This window comes from Lupinus angustifolius, chromosome LG17 (assembly GCF_001865875.1).
Source record: "Lupinus angustifolius cultivar Tanjil chromosome LG17, LupAngTanjil_v1.0, whole genome shotgun sequence".
Taxonomy (NCBI): domain Eukaryota; kingdom Viridiplantae; phylum Streptophyta; class Magnoliopsida; order Fabales; family Fabaceae; genus Lupinus; species Lupinus angustifolius.
This window is the reverse complement of record NC_032025.1, coordinates 17,815,309-17,839,833: the sequence shown is the minus strand read 5'-3', so window position 1 is coordinate 17,839,833 and position 24,525 is coordinate 17,815,309. Positions and strand designations below refer to the sequence as shown.

Here is a 24,525-nt window from a genome sequence, read left to right as displayed (position 1 = left end):
TATTGTGGCACACATGGCCACACCTCTCATTCCTGTTACATCATAAGATATGGGATACCCAATGGTGTTTACGCTTGGGTAAGAAAGGGAGATAACTACCTAGTTACTAATAGAAAATGACCCAACATAATTTGGATACCTGAAACTAGCAGGTGATCTATTTTGCAGGAATGTCTTCGAACACATGGGCAAAACTAGTATCTTGATAGCGGCTATTCGAGACATATGACTGGAGACAAGTCAAAATTCATAGACTTGTCATTAAAAGAAAAGGGCTTCGTTACTTATGGAGACAACAACAACGGAAGAATCTTAGGCACTAAAAAGATTGGCAACTCAACCCATGTTGTAATCGAGAATGTTCTATACGTAGAAGGTTTGGAACATAATCTGTTGAGCATAAGCCAGCTATGTGACAAAGGTAATCGTGTATCATTTGATTCTGATTGTTGTATAATTCGTGACGTATTATCTAATAATGTAAAATTTGTTGGATATCGTGTAAATAATATATATGGTTAATCTGGAGGATGTCACTTCCTTGTTTTCAAAATGTTTTATTTCAAAAGAATATGACATCTAGCTTTGGCATAGACGTGTCGCTCACATTCATGTGAATCATTTAGAAAAATTATCTAAAAATAATTTGGTTATCGGTCTTCCAAAACTCGATTTTAAAACTTAGGATTCTTGTGACATGTGTCAAAAATGTAAACAAGTAAAGAATTCCTTTAATAAAATGAATGTGATATCCATTGTTAGACCTTTGAAGCTTCCCCATATGGACTTGTTTGGACCATCCCAAATTATGAGTTTTGGTGGAAGCTATTACGCTTTGGTAATTGTTGATGATTTTTCTAAATTCACATGGACTTTGTTTTTAGCGTCAAAAAGTGATGCATATAAATCTTTTAAATGTCTAGCCAAACAAATCCAAAATCAACCTGAAAATTATTTACATACAATCCAACCATGGCGGAGAATTTGAAAATCATAAATTTAATAAGTTTTGTAATAAGCATGGCATCATGCATCAGTTCTCAGCTCCCCGTACCCCTCAACAAAATGGAGTTGTTGAGAGGAAAAATAGAGTTCTAGAGGAACTCGCGATGACCATGCTAAATGAGAGCAAAGCTCCAAAATATTTCTGGGCTGATGCAATTCACACTTCCTGTTATATAATTAATTGAATACTATTCAGACCTACTTTTTCGAAAACACTATGAAATTTTTAAAAGTCGAAAATCGAATATTGTTCATCTTTATGCATTCGGATGCAAGGAAATATATTTCAGAAAATATATATAAATACAGAATTACATTTTAACAATAAAAAAACAGGTTGACATAATATAAAATGAATAGCGTTAACATTTCACATGGCAGGCAAGAAAATATATTTTAAAGTACGTTATTCACTAATAATAATTAACAACATTAGTAATTGAGAGAGTGCATGAGATTACAATAATGCTTTGAGTCAATTAAAGAGCTGACAACATATAAATAATGAAGAAATGAAATTAAAGAGCTATGAAATTAAATATGATAATGAGAAATGTGTATAAGAATCAGAAGAATATGGAGATAGAGAGAAATATGAAAGTGAGAATAGAGGCATGAAATGGTGAAGCTCCATTATGATTGTTTTGAGAAGGGGTGGCTGCAGCAGCTTCATCTGAAGATGGAATTGGACTTGTAGAGGGACCTTCTGAATCCAAACTACCTATGAATTGAATTGTATATAAGGTAAACATTACAATAATTTCAAGATATAAACTTCTTATGTTTTGGACTAACATTTTTCTTTCATAGGAGAAAGTGTAATTCTTGGTGAGAGTGAAAAACACACTCACTTGGATTACTAACTAAGTACCAATAACTTATTGGTCTAATGTAAGACTTTATTACATACTTATTTTTTTTAATTTTAATTGCATATCTGGACTCCACAAAATTGATTTATGAGTAAATTACACTGACACTCCCTGAGTTTTAGTGAAATTACACAAATCATCCAGACCTTTTTAAAGATACACAAATCACCCCTAGTTATACATATACATTACACTGACTACCTCTGTAAGAGATATAAGTGCAATTTCTTAAACAAAAATAGTGACGAGTGCAACTAAGTTAAAAAAAATATGATATATTGTGGAGACAAGTCCAAATAATATAAACTTGGTCTATATTCATTATTTTTTATTCGTTACAAACTGCATCAATAATTCTAAGAGGTGTTTAAATTACTATCATACTATATTGTAACTAACCAAAATAAAAAATAAATATCGAATCTTATACTATTTGGATTTATCTTCACAATATACCGTATTTTGTTTGACTTAATTACTGTCGTCACCATTTTTTATTTAAGAAATTTCAATTATCTATCTTATAGGGGTAGTTTATGTAATGTATATATATAAGTAGGGGTAGTTTGTGTAATGTATATATATATAAGTAGGGGTAGTTTGTGTAGGTTTTAAAAATGTCTGGATAATTTATGTAATTTCACTAAAACTCAGGGGTGCTCAATGTAATTTACTCTTCGATTTATTTATGAAGTGGTGGAGAACTTACTTGGCGTTGGCGATGTGGAATCTTCAGGAGCAGGTGAAGAGACTGGGATTCCCAATTCTGTGACATTATGAGCAAACACAAATATAGATAATTGTCAACAACATTCATCATCAATTCAACAAAATCAAGTTAAGAAATTTATGAACTAGCTATGCATGTGTTATAAGAATAAGCAAACATATGTTACATAAATTAATATTGTTTATATATTCCGTTAGCAGGAAGCCAGGAATGACTCTTTTAGTATAACAAATTTTCATTCAATCATATATGATCATATTATTAAAAGAAGAATTCGTTTACAACTAAGTTAAGTTACAATAATTATACTCTATCTCAAACATTCATTTTCTTAAAGGTTAACCATATAATGATAAGTCTTTTTTGTGGTGTTTGGTTTTGGATTTATTAAAGAAAACAAGTCTTACCCTAAAAAGAGAAAATGTATGCACTGAAATGTCAATTCACTAATATTCGATACATTTAGAAAGTTTATGTACATTAAAATTGTAAATCAATTTCTAATATACAATTAATATTTTTCTAGTTAAGCGAAAATGTCAATTCACCAAAATTTTGTTTAGAAAAAATATATGTCACTATAAACTTTATTGTTTAATGTGATTAAATCTAAATTTTTTTGATACAATTTAATATTGAATATAATAATATCTACAACTTGGTGTGAATTGTAATATAAGGAGGAGACATATATTTATAGCATGAGGTCTCTAACGACTCTATTACTAATAGCTCTATCACCAATATCTTACATGCGTGTAGGTGTTGACTTGGTCAACACAGAACCCAAGTCCAAATACCCCAAAATAAAATAAAAATAAATAAATATTTAAAAAGAATGTTATGCCCGATCTCGAACACGACCCGAGCCGAGTCGGACGGCGGTGGTGGTCAACATAGGGTGCAAATCCAAATAGCCCAAAATAAAATTAAAATAAATAAATATTTAAAAAGATTGTTGGGCTCGACCCAGACACGAGCCGAGTCGGACGACAGCGAAGGACGTGATGCGTGTGTGAATGAGTTTTGTTTGTGTGAGTCATCAACCGCCCACAAAACTCATTGTACCCCTTGGGCACACCCCAAGGTTGCAACTTAAGGCTTATAATGCTTTTCAACTTCCCTCGTCCAAGCAATATGAGACTAATTAGTTTTTTTCATTTCACAAACTTAAAAATCACCATAAATGACTACATTAATATGCATTAAAAACCACTTTAATACCTATGAATTTCAACGTATTCAATATTATATATTTGGGAACTTTATATAAATATATGTTAAAGTAATCAACAAAACATTAGACATGAGGTACAAATACAACAAAAAAAGAGAGGCTTATATGTACTTTTGATTCCCTAGTTTGACAACTTACAAAATTAGTTATTCATGTTTCAATTTTACTATGAATTATAGTTGTGAGTTTCTATAACTGTGTAAGTAATTTATCAAATTAATTTAGAGTTGTTGGTAAAACTATTTTTGAAGTTAGTTCAAATTTGAAAAATTAATAAAAAATAATAATATGCTCTTAGTTAGATGGAAATAATATGATTTTTAAACATTTTAAAGAGTAAATTGGTTGACAATTAATAAAAGCTCATTTTATTTTTCTACATGCTAGTTCAATGCTTTGTGAAAATTTGCTTTCAAATGAAATAAAGTCTTCTACCAAAAAAAAATGAAATAAAGTCTTTTTAAAAATCATATATTTCCTTCTTTTTTTTTACCCAAAAGCTTTGATAGCTTATTACCTACAGCAAGCAGTGTTTCGCATTGCTTGTTTTAACTCAACTCTACCCAAAATGAGTTGAGGTGTAAATATGTGATTTAGTTTGAACAAATAGAAAGATATGATTTGTTTGACTTCAACCAATTAATTGTAAATTTTATTGTATGAAAACTGAAACTACCATAAATGGTTTGGTCTAATTCTACAATTTTCTTATTTTTTAAAAAAAGCATACACCAATTTAAAATATATTCCATGAAACATTATTTGTCAATGACGATGAAAATACTATTATTATTATTATAATTCATAATTATTAACATATACAATTACTAATATATATAACATTACAATTGGTAACGTACATAACAATTTTGTATCATATATAATAATTTAGTAGCATACATAACAATAAAATTCACATAAATTGGTAATCTGAGCCACAAAATTGATTGCAGAATTAAAACAACAACACAACATTATTCCATAGTATCTATTTCTTTAATATGCGATTCAATTCGAATAATTCCTAAATTTCAAAAATTATAAATCAAACTTAAAGTATTCCTTAAAAATGAAACTGAATAGTGAAATCAAATCAAACCATGTTTTGTTGTTTGGTTCAGTTTGGTCTCACCACGATTTAAATCGAAATCGCTTACATCCTAAAAATGAATACAACTCATCTCCAAGAACAGACTCTTTAATACTGAAATACGAGGAGAAAAAAATATTTTAAATTTAAATTTTTTATTAAAAACCTTAAAATCATAATCATTAAAACCTTTTCTCCCCATGTATCACAATGTCCATCCATACTATAGAGAATCACAAAACTCCCTACATGACTTGCCAGGGATATACTTCACATTTTCTATTTTTGTGATTTAAATATGAATTTAATATTTTTTATTGACAATATAAAGATTTATATACAGTTAGTGCATTATTCATCATATATTTATATTAATTTTAATTTAAAAGTCAATAATAATTAAAAATAAATAATGAATAATAAATTATTTACTCAAATTAAGGGACAAAATATTTACATTATGGTGCATACATCTTTTTCTGTTTTAAAAGTATATATTACATAAATTATTTACTCAAATTAAGGGACAAAATTTTGATGGATCCTACTATTAAATTAAGTAAATTGCAATAACTATAGTTGTTGGAAGTCACGAGGTGGTTCCACCACTTTATCAGCATTTACTTATTTTAGGTACGACGTTACTGTCAGCTTCAAATTTTGATTCTCGTGTACAAATTGAAATGTTAAAAAAAGTTACTCTAAATAATATATACATCGCTGGTGGAAAAAATTATATATATTTAATATAGCATATCATTTATTTATATTTAAAAGTTGGTAATTAATAATTTGAAAAATAATATAATGATAGTGTAATACATTTCTCAATTAATAATTAGAATTACTTTTTTACTCACAACTTTTTGTATGCCTAACAATAATATTTTATGGTGTCCCACCGTATTCATTGGATCTACATTTGAAGTTCATTGAATCAGTTCTTCTAAAAGTCCATCGAATTAATTTATATCATAAATTTATTGAAATAGCTAGATCTGATTCCTAATATCCTAATAGTATATTGTCCACACTAATAATATAATCAGCTGTATAATATCAGATTCCTCTTTCTCTCCCCTGCTAGAAATTGGGTACACATATGCTGTCATATACTTTGTGTCACTCCATATCTCATGAGCATGTGATTAGTCAGAAAAATATATTTAAATTAAAATTTAATTATTAAATATTTTTCTAACCAATCATAAATCCATAATACATGGACTGACACAAAGAGTAGCACAACATATGTGCTCCATAGAAATCAACTCTATATATTTCTAACATAAACTAAAATAAACCAATGAAGACAGGTGTGGGTATATTTGACATTATCACTCAATTACGAAGGTGTTAATTTGGTTTATGATAATCAATAAGTTATTAAAGTAGTATTACCTGAGCAGGTGCTAACAGGAGGAGTAGTAACAGCACAAATTGATGGAAGTTTGATAGCTTTGTTCAAATTAATCTTAATCCCAATAGAATCAGGGTTCCCTAGAAGCTCACACAAACATATAGGGTTACTATCAACTAGTCCTGCTAGCTCAGGACAACACCCTTTCTCTGGCTTACTCAAATTACTCCCATCTTCCACATAACTTAGGCAATCTGACATGTTTAATAGTGCTGTAAAGCAGCCACTACTACCCGTCGTCGGCGATGGAGCCGTCGCGGTCTCTGGTGCCGGAGATTGTCCTGATGCACCATACCATGCTAGTGCTAACACTAGAGCAACAATGTAGGCCATTTTGCAAGTGCTATTAGTGGTGGTGGTGGTGGCCATTTGATTCTTGTGATCTAGTATTTTGGTGCTCTCTAAAGTTTGTTGTATTTTAATGTATGTGTTGGAATGTAGGGTAAGTTAAAGTTAAATAGAGGGTTTGGTATTTTTATATGGAAAGAAGGGTCCATAACTTTAGGTGGCTAAATTTAATGAATTTAACATCCAACTAACTCACTGTGCATCATTTCTCTATGCCGTCCATAATTTCATAAAACCGCCTAAGAAATCTTACTAATTGGTCAACTCGTTTGAATCAATCTTAGTTCCAACTTAGGATGATTGGACTTTGGGTTTAAGAAACAAAAATCATTTCAAAGTGTTCAACTCCATTACATAACACCAACAAGATAATGTTGTTTAGTGGTGTAAAATTCTGCTAGATTCTCAGAATAAACAAAAGGTCAAGGTGCTCCTAAAAATGACACTTATTGATATGAATAGTCACGCATTCCATGAGGAATTAGTTCATTACCCAAGTGGGTCAAAAGATACCCTTGTACCCAAAATAAACCACTAATATCAAGTATAAGAGAGACCAATATTAAAATATGAGAGGACATTTTTTTTATTTAATTTTTATTGAAAAATAATATAAAATCATAATTGTTAAAGTTTTTTTTTACCATGTATCACAATCCTAGTCCAGTAGGGATCTCTGGAAAATATCTCTCCCCCATTTCAAAACCCTACTGGTATTTACTAGTTCTCAATATGACTTTTTTTACAACCACACTACCTAATTAGTCAAAAAAGATAATAAGTGAAAATGAATATAATCGTTATAAAAAAAGTAAATAATAACATTATAAAATATTATATCATTTTAATATAAATAAACATATTAATTATATGTTTTTTGTTATCTGTAACATTTAAATAGAAATGGATATATTGATACTAGTATTTTTGTTAAGATAATATATAGAGGTGTCATGATTTTGTTGGGTCCTACAGTAGTAAATTGGAATATCTATAATTGGTGAAGGGTGGTAGTTCCACCTCTTTATTGTCATCTGCCAACATCACCTATGCATCTCAATGAACTTAAATTCCAACACTGAAACTAAAGGTACCATAATTGGAAATTAATGTTAAGGCAGTAAAAAGTATAGAGGTAACCAAACCAAAAGAGGTTTTTTTATGTGTCACATGTTTCACGACCCTAAAAATAAGTAATACTATTTGAGAAGTAAGAGATATTTTTATGCGAAAAAATGTACATACTGATAGTGTAAGAAATTTTTACATTGTTATTGTTTCATTCATCATTTATTTTAATCAATATTAACTCTTAAATAATAATAATAATATAAATAAATGTTGGATTATGCACTAACTGTATATAAATTTTTACACTGTCATACATAAATTTTACACTTTTTTTTTATTACTTCAAGAAATTACATATCTAGCTAGGTTTTTATTTATATATCTAACTTATCATGGACTTCTAAGGGGGTGGAGAAGGAGAGGGAAACTGTTGGAAAATACTTTGAGGAGGTCAAATAATGATGTTCACATATTGTGTCTTGTATTTGTATTTGAGCAAATGGGAAACAAGTTTTGGTTTTTGTTATATTGGATTGTTGCTAGTGGTTGTTGTTGGAGATCAGTACTAATTGATAGGAAATATAACAAATCTTTTGTCGGTGTAGTGGAAGTGATTGTTGCGCAGCGTTCGTCACAAGCAATCAAATAATGTGCATAGAAGAAACAAGAGAATTTGTTAACGGGGTTCGACCAATTATGCTTACGTCCCCGGAAGCGCTGAGCGAATACCAATATATTATTAGAGAATAAAGATTACAAACCCTAGAACACCCATGGGCCTACCTGCCCATGTGGTGTTTCTATTTGGTACTTATATATGGTACACATTATAACAAGAGACTTGAGTCCAATATATAACATTAGTTATTCTACTCTATTTCAATACTATACAATGTGGGACTAACACATTAACATATTTCAAGCATTCCCAACAATCTCCACCTTGATTGAAATAGACGAATATCCCGCTCCTTAGGAAATCTACACAAGAATCTCTACCTTAGTGAATATATGACTTCACCTTATTCAATGTCTAATTCTCTTTAATTGCTCACCAACATTATATACCTTATGAGTATCCTTGACGATATTACCAAGAGCCTAGCTCTCCAAACTTGTAGTGCAGTTTCCCGTACCACCATCAAATGGAACATGCCGCCTAGCGACATATTGCTAGGAAGTCTTTCGATATATTGGAACCTCTATGCAAATGTTCACCAACAATCGTCATCTTCAATACTCAGTCAAACTGAACCTTGGAGCTTCCTTGGAAAGTTTCAACCCCTACCACCATTGTCTACTCCGACAATCCTAGTTCAAAAGAACTATCATACTCCACCATAAAGAGTATACCCACAGCACACACCTTGTGTCAATGCTAACTAATGTATGTGTCACATCCTTGCATCCAAGCCAATGTCCATGTCACACATCTGCATCTCTACCAATGCTCGTGTTTAACTTGCATCAAAGTCAATGCCCATGTTACACCTTACATCAAAGTCAGCCATCGCCCTTGTGTTTTTGTGGATCTACTAACAATTAATATTTTTCACTATGACATCTCACACACGCTATTATGATATTCTCTTTATCATCTCCAATGAGAACATTCTCTCAACATCTAGAGAGATATTGTCAACATCTAACTCAACACCCCTGTCTCTATCTTCACCTTGATCCTAACCCAATACATGAACTTATGGGGTTCTGGATCAACACATACATCGCCCACACTATAGTTCTGCCATGTTTCCTTCTCCTTCAACTCATCTACTCTATCTTTGCCATTATCCTTGACACAGCTTGTCTAGCCATCACGCATTCACCTTCTTTAGCCATTATTTGACGTCTAGGTTAAGAGTCATATACCAATTGACTCTGATAGCAATTGTTGGTACAACGGAAGCGATCTTGCGCAACGTTGGCCACAAGCAATCAAATAATGTGCATAGAATAAATAGAAGAGAAGAAATAAGAGAATTTGTTAACGGAGTTCGACCAATTGTGCGTACGTCCCCGGGAGCGCTGAGCGGCTACCAAGATATTATTAGAAAATAAGGATTACAAACCCTAGCACACCCATGAGCCTACTTGCCCATGGAGTGTTCCTATTTGGTGCTTACATCTGGTGCACATTATAACAAGGGACTTAAGTCTAATATATAACACTAGTTATTCTACTCTATTTCAATAGTAGACAATGTGAGACTAACACAATAACATATTTCAAGCATCCCAACATCTTCATAAATGATCCATTAAATATATTTGATAATGACCTTTCCAAAATTTGAAATTATTTCATTACTTCTAAATACTATGAAGTCAAGTTTAGAAAGTTGAAGTAACATTTTCAAGACATCTTAAAAATATGAGAAAAATTAATCTTGCATTATGTTTTTATGACGAAGTTTTTCTCCCTTCATTATATACATAAGTAAGTGAGAAGAGCAACATAGAAAATAGGTAGGAAAGTTGATATCAACAATAGTGTGAAATAGTATTCCTAGTAAAATTTGTGTTGGACCTATAAGATCTATTGCATTTTTTAAGAACAATCATATATTCTCTTGCCAACATTATTTTTCCTATTAACTCTCAAATGTCTAATTACTTTATTTAATGTCACTATGAATGATTTATTACTCATGATAAGATGATAAGATGTGAAATTTGTGTCAGACTTAATTCACAATTATGAAATTTTCTACGAAACTCTTAATAGAATAATTCTAATGTGCTTTGTTGTGAGAATGTAGTTGATATCTTTTAGTTATACCTATAACGAATTCATGATTCTATGTGAGCCTTGCAACCTTCCCTTTCATCTTTGCGGCATTTTACTTTTTTAGTTCGAGTCTCTTTATGGTATTCTATTTCATTCTTTACAAACAAAGTGATACTTTGTAACTATTTGACATTTCTTGCTTTATAATTCAAATTCTTTCAAATTTGAAACCTTTTCTAAATGGAAATGAATTATAAAAATCATAAGTTATTTGTCAGTTCTAAATATCATACTCATAAATAGTGCTTCAAATTAATTTAAGTTCTTTTCAAATTTTGATTGAATTTGGGATTGTTGTTCGTCCACCTCTCCTATTATATGCATTTGGTCACCAATTGATGATTAAAGCCATATACTTTATTAAAGGTGAAGCCAAATATAGAGTTAGTAAAATATTGAACTAGAGATGAAGACCAAAGATAGATAAACAATCACAAGTGATGGTATTATCTCCATTAAAATCATAACAAATTGAGTGAAGTATTCACTCATACACTTTGTATGCAATTGTGACAAGAATGAGATCATGAAAGCAACTTACATATTGAATCAATAAAAAAAATCTTATCTCTTCCATATAGTAACTTGGTTTAATATATTTAAACAATATTTTTCAATACTAAGGGGTGATTAGAACCACAAAACAATCCTAGTTATCTTCCTTTCTCATGACCAATTTGATTTCACAATTCCTAATGTACATAAAAGCAAGAGAACAAAAAATGAGTAAAAGATGAATCATTGTTTCCAAAAGATGGAACAATGTTTAGTAAACATTGTTTCCAAAGAAAATCAAACAGAATGCACCAACATGTGGTGGATTATATGTAAGAGACAAGTGATACATGTTTGATTCCCCTTAAATAAGGTTTTGGGTTTGAGTTTGTAAATAAAAAAATATCCGTTGAGAGAGTTAACTCCACATACCTATAATATTTCTGACTCGAATAGAATTGTCTCCCATATGATAATACATGTGGGAAACAAAAAAAAATATATGTAGACAACAACCTTGGGTTGGGAGATGCGAGATGGTGGCAATTTAGACGTTAACATCAGGTTGGACCGATGCTGGTTATAAAGGTAAAATCATTTTTATTGTGTCTTGTTTTTCTTTATTATCTAGTTTTGTGTTTTTGTTTTCTATTTTTATTTTTTAGTTAAGTGTCATTTTTTATTTGGTAAAGCAAATACTCTTCTCTGGAGGTATTTTCTGTAAGTCTAATTTAATTAAAATATGATTTTACTTATTTAAAAATATATTTTCAGGTTTTTAAATAGAATAAATAACCTAATCTTATATAGATATCTAATACTAAAAATTGACTAATATTTTTATATAATAAGTTTAGTTATGTCATTCTAATTCTTTTTTGTATAATCAATGATTTTTTCTTATCTTATGATTAAGAAATTCCATTTCAATGTGTAATTACCATCTTAATAATAGTTATTTACATGAATCAAATCATTCATATTTTAGTCCACATCAAATTTATTGAAGCCTATAGTACTTGTTGGTCCTCTAATATCTATATATCAAAAGTCCAATACTATAAGGGGCATATGGCAAATATAAAAGTTAGAGTTTGATTCTAGGTTTGAATGGAAACCACATTTTCTTTTCCAAATTTTATATCACTTCATATTATATATAAATCATTTATTATTGGTCAGAAAAACAAAATAAGAATTAAATATATATTAATTTTATATTTTTTCTGAACAAAAAGAAATAAAGGATAGGATAAAAATGGTGGGACAAAAAATACCATCAAAATTGAGTGTGGGGTAGACTTATTATGAACACAAATCATCCATGTTAAATTATCTCTATTTTTCTTAACTTAAAAAATAATTTAATATTTATTTAATATACATAGGGAAAATGACATAAATGATAAATCCCATTACATGTTTTATCTTCTATTCTATCTATCGCTGAAGGGATTGGCGAAACCTCTACCTTTTTGGCATTCCAGGTATGTACCTCTTCCACTTTCCTTACTTTCTTTCCAATTTTCTTTTTTATATTTTCTTTCATTTACTCCTTTTCATATTTCATTGCTTTCGATTATTCAAGATGGGTGTTTCGATTACACTCAATTAATGTGTGCTTGTAATGTCTCCGTATGTCCTGAACCAATCAGATATTGACGTATAAATAAAAACAAAACATTTAAAAACAAAAAATAACATTTTTATATTACTTGTTAAAATCTGATTCCCAGGACATAGAATGAGACACCCGAGGACATATGATTTCTGTCGGAATCAGAGTTGGGGATTATCCCAAAGCTATGAATAACACAACAACTAGAGTAGATACTAGAGAGGAAGACTTGTGTAATTTGCAGGCTTGTTACATTTCTGTCATGCTTGATTCTACCATCCAGAGGCGGATCCACTAGACACCTTAGGGAGAGGACTCATGCATTGAAACACAATTCATGATTCTTTTGTGAACTCGTTCACTTTAAGGAACGAACTGGGTTTTTAGCTACAGTTTATGTAAAAGAATAATAATTGGTAATGTTCACTCAAATGAGTTAAGAGTTACTCTTCATAAATGATCCATTAAATATATTTGATAATGACCTTTCCAAAATTTGAAATTATTTCATTACTTCTAAATACTATGAAGTCAAGTTTAGAAAGTTGAAGTAACATTTTCAAGACATCTTAAAAATATGAGAAAAATTAATCTTGCATTATGTTTTTATGACGAAGTTTTTCTCCCTTCATTATATACATAAGTAAGTGAGAAGAGCAACATAGAAAATAGGTAGGAAAGTTGATATCAACAATAGTGTGAAATAGTATTCCTAGTAAAATTTGTGTTGGACCTATAAGATCTATTGCATTTTTTAAGAACAATCATATATTCTCTTGCCAACATTATTTTTCCTATTAACTCTCAAATGTCTAATTACTTTATTTAATGTCACTATGAATGATTTATTACTCATGATAAGATGATAAGATGTGAAATTTGTGTCAGACTTAATTCACAATTATGAAATTTTCTACGAAACTCTTAATAGAATAATTCTAATGTGCTTTGTTGTGAGAATGTAGTTGATATCTTTTAGTTATACCTATAACGAATTCATGATTCTATGTGAGCCTTGCAACCTTCCCTTTCATCTTTGCGGCATTTTACTTTTTTAGTTCGAGTCTCTTTATGGTATTCTATTTCATTCTTTACAAACAAAGTGATACTTTGTAACTATTTGACATTTCTTGCTTTATAATTCAAATTCTTTCAAATTTGAAACCTTTTCTAAATGGAAATGAATTATAAAAATCATAAGTTATTTGTCAGTTCTAAATATCATACTCATAAATAGTGCTTCAAATTAATTTAAGTTCTTTTCAAATTTTGATTGAATTTGGGATTGTTGTTCGTCCACCTCTCCTATTATATGCATTTGGTCACCAATTGATGATTAAAGCCATATACTTTATTAAAGGTGAAGCCAAATATAGAGTTAGTAAAATATTGAACTAGAGATGAAGACCAAAGATAGATAAACAATCACAAGTGATGGTATTATCTCCATTAAAATCATAACAAATTGAGTGAAGTATTCACTCATACACTTTGTATGCAATTGTGACAAGAATGAGATCATGAAAGCAACTTACATATTGAATCAATAAAAAAAATCTTATCTCTTCCATATAGTAACTTGGTTTAATATATTTAAACAATATTTTTCAATACTAAGGGGTGATTAGAACCACAAAACAATCCTAGTTATCTTCCTTTCTCATGACCAATTTGATTTCACAATTCCTAATGTACATAAAAGCAAGAGAACAAAAAATGAGTAAAAGATGAATCATTGTTTCCAAAAGATGGAACAATGTTTAGTAAACATTGTTTCCAAAGAAAATCAAACAGAATGCACCAACATGTGGTGGATTATATGTAAGAGACAAGTGATACATGTTTGATTCCCCTTAAATAAGGTTTTGGGTTTGAGTTTGTAAATAAAAAAATATCCGTTGAGAGAGTTAACTCCACATACCTATAATATTTCTGACTCGAATAGAATTGTCTCCCATATGATAATACATGTGGGAAACAAAAAAAAATATATGTAGACAACAACCTTGGGTTGGGAGATGCGAGATGGTGGCAATTTAGACGTTAACATCAGGTTGGACCGATGCTGGTTATAAAGGTAAAATCATTTTTATTGTGTCTTGTTTTTCTTTATTATCTAGTTTTGTGTTTTTGTTTTCTATTTTTATTTTTTAGTTAAGTGTCATTTTTTATTTGGTAAAGCAAATACTCTTCTCTGGAGGTATTTTCTGTAAGTCTAATTTAATTAAAATATGATTTTACTTATTTAAAAATATATTTTCAGGTTTTTAAATAGAATAAATAACCTAATCTTATATAGATATCTAATACTAAAAATTGACTAATATTTTTATATAATAAGTTTAGTTATGTCATTCTAATTCTTTTTTGTATAATCAATGATTTTTTCTTATCTTATGATTAAGAAATTCCATTTCAATGTGTAATTACCATCTTAATAATAGTTATTTACATGAATCAAATCATTCATATTTTAGTCCACATCAAATTTATTGAAGCCTATAGTACTTGTTGGTCCTCTAATATCTATATATCAAAAGTCCAATACTATAAGGGGCATATGGCAAATATAAAAGTTAGAGTTTGATTCTAGGTTTGAATGGAAACCACATTTTCTTTTCCAAATTTTATATCACTTCATATTATATATAAATCATTTATTATTGGTCAGAAAAACAAAATAAGAATTAAATATATATTAATTTTATATTTTTTCTGAACAAAAAGAAATAAAGGATAGGATAAAAATGGTGGGACAAAAAATACCATCAAAATTGAGTGTGGGGTAGACTTATTATGAACACAAATCATCCATGTTAAATTATCTCTATTTTTCTTAACTTAAAAAATAATTTAATATTTATTTAATATACATAGGGAAAATGACATAAATGATAAATCCCATTACATGTTTTATCTTCTATTCTATCTATCGCTGAAGGGATTGGCGAAACCTCTACCTTTTTGGCATTCCAGGTATGTACCTCTTCCACTTTCCTTACTTTCTTTCCAATTTTCTTTTTTATATTTTCTTTCATTTACTCCTTTTCATATTTCATTGCTTTCGATTATTCAAGATGGGTGTTTCGATTACACTCAATTAATGTGTGCTTGTAATGTCTCCGTATGTCCTGAACCAATCAGATATTGACGTATAAATAAAAACAAAACATTTAAAAACAAAAAATAACATTTTTATATTACTTGTTAAAATCTGATTCCCAGGACATAGAATGAGACACCCGAGGACATATGATTTCTGTCGGAATCAGAGTTGGGGATTATCCCAAAGCTATGAATAACACAACAACTAGAGTAGATACTAGAGAGGAAGACTTGTGTAATTTGCAGGCTTGTTACATTTCTGTCATGCTTGATTCTACCATCCAGAGGCGGATCCACTAGACACCTTAGGGAGAGGACTCATGCATTGAAACACAATTCATGATTCTTTTGTGAACTCGTTCACTTTAAGGAACGAACTGGGTTTTTAGCTACAGTTTATGTAAAAGAATAATAATTGGTAATGTTCACTCAAATGAGTTAAGAGTTACAACAAATAAGAAATTTGTTTATCCTTAGGTATTTTTCCTATGGTGTCGATTCAAAACTACAAGAAGTGACACTAGAAACGACCATGCAAAGAGCTATAGAAACCCTACTGAATATAGTCTTAGCGTACTAGTATTTGACAGGATAATATAACGCGTATTACGTACTCACACCCGTACCAAAGAGTATTACGTATCAGGTGATTATGCTCATATGTATAAATATCTAATATTTCCTTAGAGAAATGCTACCTACATATAGCTAATTGTACAAGACATATGCAAGAAAGGGGTGGTGCACCCTTCCTTGCCCCCCATCGGATCCGTCCCCGTTGTCATTCTTGTTTCTCCGTGACGAAAAAAACCATAGCATGAGGTGCTGTTATTGAACTATTTTTCCCTATACTATTTAAGGTTTGCTGATCCAATTCCCATGATCACTGACTTTGTCATGCTATCAATTCCAAGTACATTTCTTTGTATAACGGCATGCGAGTTTAAATGGATCATATTCTTACTTTTCGATTTTTTGTCATTCTTTCATTTATGCTCTCAAAACTGTAGTCCCTTTCATGTTTGGATATGATGTTAGTTACAATTATAAGTCTGTATTGTAGCAGCAGAGTTATTTACCCACCATATTTTACATCATCATGTAATGATGATTGGAACCAAAGAGCAAGTTCAGAAGGTTTTAGATTATGGTTTTGCTAACACTTGTGTCATTGTTGTTGCTCTTGGTATCTTTTATAAAGACCACAACAATGCACTTGCTACCTCATATTTATTTCCACTTAGCTTAGTCTTACACTAAGAATATGGTTAAATTTCAACAACTTAGATTTTGGTGAAGCTATTTTCAGTTTAAGAGCTATTAAGAATTATATACTTATTATTGATTCTATACACAGAGACTCTTATATGTTGTGCATTTGTAGAGCTAATTAAGTTACTTTGCCATGGGAAACAAAGTGGGGAAGGAAGAAAAGGAAGATGAAATATTACTGAAGATTGTACCTCCTTTGGACCAGACATATGTTAAGTGGCTAGCCAGAGATCTTGAAAGAGTTCACGGCTTTACTCCGAAACGCGCTCTTGCAGTGAAGCCACCAGATCATTACATAGAATACATGAAGTTGAATGGATTGTTGGATGTGGATTTGGATGATCCTAAACTTGCTCATTTATTCAAGTAAACTATTTCTGTATGCCATGTAGACATTTAAGCATGAGTTGTTGCTGCATTATGAATATATTAAATTGTTCTCTCTGTCTATAGAGATGTTATAAATATTGTATTTGTTGCTCTTGGCTATGAAGTTTCTGTAGAATGGTTGTTTTGAAATCCTCAAACCTCATCACTAGTGGATACAAAAATGTTGAATAGGTTATTCCATAAATATTTTGTTCTAAGTTGATTTTATATGATAGAGTATTATGACGTCGTTCAATCCATGCAGCTGATCCCACTTAGTGGGATTAAGGCTTAATCGTTGTTGTTCTATGCTTTTAATCTGATATGTGTAGAGTGAAGATCCACTTTAGTCTTTTTATGACAATTTAGTAGTTTTCAATGAATTGTTCTTTTGTTGTGAAGTACAGTCTGGTCTGGCTGTACTTTAGTGGAGAGTCTCCCTGAATGTTGCCTGAGTTCCTTCTGAGTGTGCCTGAAAAGATACTTGAAAAAGTTATCTGACGCTCAGGTCTGAATTTGAGAGGTATAAGAATAGAGATGTACCTTAGAAGGTACCTGAGAATGAGAATATAAGGTTTTCTGACGCACATGAAGTGACACATTATGGGACAATATATGTGCTCCCAAAAGTGTGTGCATTGTTTTCATTTCGTATTTCAGAAAATATTACCTTCATTTCTTGAATTATAAGCACTTATTATATTTTTGAAGTATTCTCTTTAGTAATCAACAAAAATGTGAAAATCAATTAAATAATATCTTTCGTTTAAAACATCTTATATTTTCATATTAGGATTTTGGGATGAAAGTTATTATTGTTATTTATTAAAATTGCTGCAATCTGAATTAAATAATAGAACATATAATTGGTAGAGTGATTTTTTTTAAAAATGAAAACAACAACCATGTTTTGAGGAAATAAAAATGGAAATTGATTTTTCTAAAAATAATCACAAGAAAATAGACAATATGTGTTGAAATCAAAAGGTGGTAAATATTAATGTAATTATGTTGACAACATATTTTGAAATGTAATGTGAAATAAAATCATATTTTAATTTTAAAAGTAATTATATAATTATTATAGTGAATATAAAGCCAAGTTTTAGGGGAAGTAAAAGTAAACCAATCACCATAGACAATGTTGGTCAAAACTGAGACTTGAGAAAACGAAGTTTATGAAAATATTGTGATGGCATGATTGCGTGTCACTTACGTGTATCCTCTTTCACGCGTTCCAATTGGCTACTTCATCTTTATCACTTCTACCCTCAATTTCTTATGAATTTTATTTCATCAAATAAAATAAAAATTGAGAAAAAAAATGTATCTACTAACAGTATATAATTAATGTGACTATAAAAGTTTGATTTTTAATGTGTATCTATGAGTTTAACATTCACTTCTTAACTCTCTCTCTCTATATATATTCTTCTCACTCTGATTTCAGAATCCAATACTTAGATATGGCTTCAATCAACATTGGTATAGCTATAGTTCTGATGGGTGTCAGCGGTGCCGGCAAAACGTAAGTCTTCTAATTTCTAAACAACTTTATTTGCTTATTATTTTCAACTAATTAATTCTGTCGGAATAATCACTCTTATCTGAGATTGTTTCCTGGATTTGAACCGATGATAGTCAACTTTAATCATTCCGGACTTAAACAATTTTTGTTGTTCTACCAAGAAATACCCTCACCTTTTTTGCCTAAGGAAGTCTGCTCCTGCCAACAAGTGTTGCCATGAGGATTCGGACTTTTAACCTTTTGGTCAGCGGAGATATAACGATGTCTTATACCATTTTCAATAGTAGTAATATGAATGAATTGGTTTAAGTGTTTTTAATCCTAAATTGTTTTGTTTTAAGTCCATGAAAAAACAATGTTGTTCTTGTTACGCATGGATCACAATATCCTTTGTCCTTTTTGGTCTTCCCAGAACAACATCATGTGTGGTTTCCCCATCCCTTTTCAAGGATATTTGCACTAACAAAAGTGTTAAAAAGAAATGCACTTTTCATGATATGTTGAACATTTTATATTTCCAATCAAATTTTAAAGCTGTTGAATGACACTATAATATAATACTGTATGTTTAGAATTATACTTTACAAAACTAATCTATTCATTATTCATTCAACAGCACAATTGGTAAGATGCTGGAAAAAGAGATGAACTATGAGTATCTTGATGCTGATGATTTTCATTCTCAATCAAACAAAGGTAATGTATATGAATGAGCATTACACAATTGCACAACCTCAATGTAAAGGCTCATTGATTTTGATTTCTTTCCATTATAACAGAAAAGATGCAAATCGGAATCCCCCTTACAGATGAAGACCGGGAACCATGGCTTAATTCGCTGCGCAACGCGGTAAGAGAACGCATAATTAACAAGACAGGTGTAATTCTTGGTTGCTCTGCTTTGAAGAAGAAATATAGAGAAATACTTAGATCAGCAAACCCTGATTATGAATGGGGGAGTTATGCAAGTGCTGTTAATTTTGTTCTGTTGGATGCTCCTGCCGAAGTGCTTAGTATTCGACTAAATAAAAGAGCTGCAGAAGGAAAACATTATATGCCTGCATCTCTTTTGCAATCTCAATTAGACTTGCTTGAGATTGATGAATCTGAAGGAATTTTTAGAGTTGATGCCACTTTAAGTCCTCAATCCATTGTCAACACCATTCAAAAAATGCACCAGTTTCAGGGCTCTTTACAGTCATAAAATGTGATTACTGTTTTACAAATAGGTTTCAAGGTTCAACAGTCATTTTTTTTGTCTTGGCACAATTTTGAGGCAATGGTATTTCTCACCATTTACTGTAATTTCAAGTGCTCCATCTTGGGTTTTCTGGATTTGAAGTGCCCCATTAAAACAATTTTCTCTAAATATTCTGTTTCTGGTAACCAAGAAGCAACTATTTCAGTCATACTAGGTAACATCTGACAAGTTAGGACATATTTCCGAACATGGGCGTTACTATTAATGATTGGTCAGACTTCGGTAACATCTGACATTAAAATGAAGCGATAACATGTGTTATTTTTCAGACCATTATGGTTGGTCAAGAATCAAGATGTTACATCAGACTTAGGAAATATCTGACAGTAACATATATTAGACATTTAAAATGGTTGCCAAAGTTGGTAACACTAACACCAAAGCAACCTATTATTTGGCAAAACTGAATGAACATTTAATATTATGATGACCTGCTAGCTAAGATCCCACAGAAAGAAATCATTATACTACCTGTACTTGATTTCATTCATCCTCCACTCTCCAATCAAACCTGATCGAGGTTTCGTTACTGGTAGTAAACTTCCTAACTATATAATATACTCAATACTTATAGTTATAATCCATTGAACTCATGCGAGACCGAATATTGCAATGTTCATACATCGAAGCCCCGTACTCCACAGGCTTGATTACAACAGACTTCTGTTTTGCATCCTGTTCCTGCACTGCCCCGAATATTATCTCATTGTTTGTCTCATGGCTCTGCTCATAATAAGTGTGAGGGATGGAAGAACGATACTCATGGCGATGATTATATTTCTGTTGCTGTTGTTTCTGCTGAAGATCTCCATCCCATCCACTATAGAATGCTTTACTTTGTCGCAATTGCTGCATTTTTTCTGCATCCTTGGACATAAACGCATATGTTTTTCGAGGAGTGGGGGTTCTTTCATCAATAGAAGGAGGCTCATCTTCATCGGGAATCACAAAACTATCCTGCACAGGCCAAGCATTTACTTGCTGCTTTTGAGGTTGCTGGAGCAGTGGTTCTCTTTCATACAGGTAGTTCTGTGGTGTTTTCCTGAAACCAGGAAGTAATCCTCCCATTATCTCCACCATTGATTCACCGAAATTGGCAATAAACTTCCCGGAGGATCTGAAGAAATCTTCCAGTTTATCAGGCTCAGATTCTGATTGAATCAAGGTAGGTCTGACAGATTGCAAGGGCTTTTGATGAAGACTTGGAGAAAAATTAGACATTACTGGAACCTCAGTCTGAGCCTACAAAAAGCATGAGATGGATCATTGACTGAAATTTTCTTACATATCCAGATATATATATATATATATATATGAATCTTTTATTGTGCAGTTTCAGAGAAAAATGGCAGACCTTAAATTTTACATGCTTTTATTTTATCTACAGTAACATAATGCTATGTTGCCATCACTGTAAAGGCAACACACTTAAAGTGATAATTTGAAAACTATAGCATAACATGAAATGACTGTTTTCTGTTATGCAACTCTCATGCAAGTTGCAAATTCATTTGACTGCAAGACTGAAAACATTGCTTCTCAAAACAATTCCGGACATCTAGTTCATCTCGATTTATTAAAAGCATTCCATCAATGGAAGATTATATTCATTTAAGTCTATATCAGTCTCATTTAGTATTATGTATCAGATGAAACAAGACAATGTGAAGCGCTCACATCCTGGATTGTCACAAGTGTACCGAGTCTACGTTGCAGTAATGCCAGCATATAACCAAAGAATCCGGCCAACACAAGCATTGCGATTCCTGCAACATTGAAGTCAACCATTCAAAGTTTGATATTAACACTTAACAGAACTTCTACAGAGAAACTCGGAAAATTTAGTTTACCAAGTGGGAATCCACTGCCATATTGATAGGCACAGTCATCAAAGCGGAGATGTATCTCCCGGATAGCTTGGCTTCCTCTGTCTATGACGAGGAGGGAACAACTACTTCCGACATAAACCACGTCGAAGTCATCAGAGAATCTAGCTTCTTCACTTGGCCCATCAACATGGCCCCTTCCGCGGCTCGATTTTCCTCCAGCAATTGTTGTGACCCCTGAAAACAGAAATCCTAATTCAGTAAACAAGTTTCCACCTATGACTCTAAGACTCATGAGTTATTTAGAACTTCTAGCAAAGGAAAATTGATTTAAGTGGACAAAAGATTATTCTACCTGAATCACTAATTTTTCTAATTGCCATATTTGCAGTATCTGCCACATAAATATTTCCTCGGTCATCAACAGTTATCCCCTTCGGGTGGTTCATCCTAGCCTCCCTGACTTTCCCATCAACATGTCCGGAATATCCTCCGGAAGATCCTGCAACCAGCTTTGGTCTGCTATCTGTATAATTGCAATCAGCATGATCTTTCTCAAGTGAATAAAATATACACATCCAAGGAGTTGATTTGTCACAGACAAATTATTTTGAAAAGAGAAGTTCCCCAGAGACAAATTAAAATGCATCACAATCATGATATCATTTCACACACTAAACTACTAAATAGTTAGAGCCAATCATTTCTTTTAATTCTTTTAAAGTCTATGATGAAAACAGATGACAAAAGTATCATCAGAAACAATATGATGTTTGCGACTTGTTAAGTTGTTTCAAACAAATGGAATGAAGAATGTAGGAACTAACCATAAGATTTGTATGGTAACTGTAGTCTTCCCTCTCAAACGCAATACACTTCGATTTCCTAAAAAAAAGCATTGTAACCTGATATAGGCCATATGACAGGTCTAAAAGGATTGCAATCAAGGTTTTAAATCTGGGTTCACAATCACAATTGAGAACACAACCTTATGGTTTTACTAGTCTCCACGACAGCATCCGGACCACAATTGCGGCCTCATCAGCCATGTAACCGCAATCATGACCACAACCACAACTTGAAACCATTATTGCAGTAAAATTTTTGCAATAAATACACAGGAAAATGCTTCAGTGACATAGGGAAAACCGAAAGCATACTTCTTTACACTGAGAGAAACGCATGATCCTACTGTCTATAAAGCAAAAAGGTGTGCAGCTCAAAATTTGCAAATTCATTGCAAGTTAAATTCTATGTGAGCTCTAATTTCCAAAAAAGTTACTTATGCTATTTTTAATATAATGGCTAGCATAGACCAAATTGACTAAAAAACAACATAAAAAGAATGATTTTTCACCCATCACTCAGAAATTCAGAATCATAAGCTACCAATCAAATTGGCACCCTTACACGAAGAAAGTGACGATGAAATCCGGTAAACATTGCTATTAGCCGAATCGAGAATGAGAAGCTCCCCATTGGGCAACACCTCAACAGCATAAGGCTCAACTCCAAGCTTGCTTCCATCAAACACAGTCTCCACATTGTATCCACTCTCAAACTTCATCATCGACCGTCTCGAAAATGCTGCAAAATAAATAAATAAATAAAAAATGCAGCTCAACATAAAAATAAAGCATACAACATCATTGATCAATATCATAGATATTCGACAAAGTTTTACATTGGCTATCCACTGCCTAACATAACTTTCAATTTTTATCCGGGCTCAGGACCAACTACGTATAACATCAAGCACACGAAAGTTCGTAAAAATAAAATAAAAATGTGGGTCAACATTGCAATAGATCTAAACCTGTTTTGGTGGCAGCTTTGAGTGACCACACCCATTTTACGAAAGCAGGAACAGAATTGGAGAGAAACCCATTAACAACTCCTGAAAATATGAAGCAGAGAGCACAAAATTAAGCTAAAGAACTGAACTTGAAAAAAAAAGAAGCAAAAAAATATGCATGGGACTTACTTGCAGGTGAAGTAGTAGATGGTGCAGCAGAAACTGAGAGGTTGAAAAATAGGAAGAGAAGAGTGAGAGATAGCAGCAAAAGGTGGTTACCCATTTTGGTAATGTGAGTGTGAAAATGGTTAGTGAAGTGGGAAATGGAAGGTTTCAACAATGGTGATGAAACCCTAATTCATGAAGTGAAAAAGGCATGAAAGTGAAGAAAGTGAAGAAAGTGGAAAAGAAACTGTGCTTTTCTTTTCCTTTCTTTTTTGTAATGAAATGTGGTTTCAGTTCATAGCAGAAAAAAAAAGTTTGTTTGTTTTCAAGTGTTAGAGAGTGAGTGAAAAGGAGAGAGAAAAAATAATAATGAATTTCATTAATACATTCGAAATAAATGGATTCTGGTTTTCAATATTCACATTCCTACCAATAAGACGCTGATCTAATGATATAAATCTGCTAGATATTTAAATTGATTAAAATATTATGAATTTAATTTTTGGACGACACTTATTAAAAATTAC

General features: G+C 31.5%; 3 protein-coding genes across 5 annotated transcripts; 1 reads left to right on the top strand and 2 right to left on the bottom strand.

Annotated features, from left to right (window-relative positions):
* On the bottom strand, positions 1,383-6,801 carry LOC109330651 (xylogen-like protein 11). Of its 2 annotated transcripts, none has more exons than XM_019564907.1 (3): positions 6,336-6,801; positions 2,583-2,643; positions 1,383-1,722 (listed from the first exon to the last, which is right to left on the bottom strand). In XM_019564907.1, the coding sequence occupies exons 1-3, from the start codon at positions 6,721-6,723 to the stop codon at positions 1,572-1,574; spliced, it is 600 nt and encodes a 199-aa protein (XP_019420452.1). In that variant the 5' UTR covers positions 6,724-6,801; the 3' UTR covers positions 1,383-1,571. The 2 variants fall into 2 exon arrangements, with proteins under 2 accessions (XP_019420452.1, XP_019420451.1); XM_019564906.1 differs by having other exon boundaries at positions 1,383-1,726; positions 2,587-2,643; positions 6,336-6,800.
* LOC109331916 (probable gluconokinase) lies at positions 18,815-20,312 on the top strand. Its single transcript, XM_019566714.1, has 3 exons — positions 18,815-18,951; positions 19,568-19,647; positions 19,731-20,312. Exons 1-3 carry the CDS (start codon positions 18,890-18,892, stop codon positions 20,153-20,155), a joined length of 567 nt encoding a protein of 188 aa, XP_019422259.1. The 5' UTR covers positions 18,815-18,889; the 3' UTR covers positions 20,156-20,312.
* LOC109331915 lies at positions 20,766-24,292 on the bottom strand. 2 transcript variants are annotated; one of them, XM_019566712.1, is made up of 7 exons: positions 24,023-24,291; positions 23,855-23,935; positions 23,449-23,625; positions 22,394-22,564; positions 22,063-22,275; positions 21,890-21,978; positions 20,766-21,454 (listed from the first exon to the last, which is right to left on the bottom strand). In XM_019566712.1, the coding sequence occupies exons 1-7, from the start codon at positions 24,114-24,116 to the stop codon at positions 20,774-20,776; spliced, it is 1,506 nt and encodes a 501-aa protein (XP_019422257.1). In that variant the 5' UTR covers positions 24,117-24,291; the 3' UTR covers positions 20,766-20,773. The 2 variants fall into 2 exon arrangements, with proteins under 2 accessions (XP_019422257.1, XP_019422258.1); XM_019566713.1 differs by lacking the exon at positions 23,855-23,935 and having other exon boundaries at positions 24,023-24,292.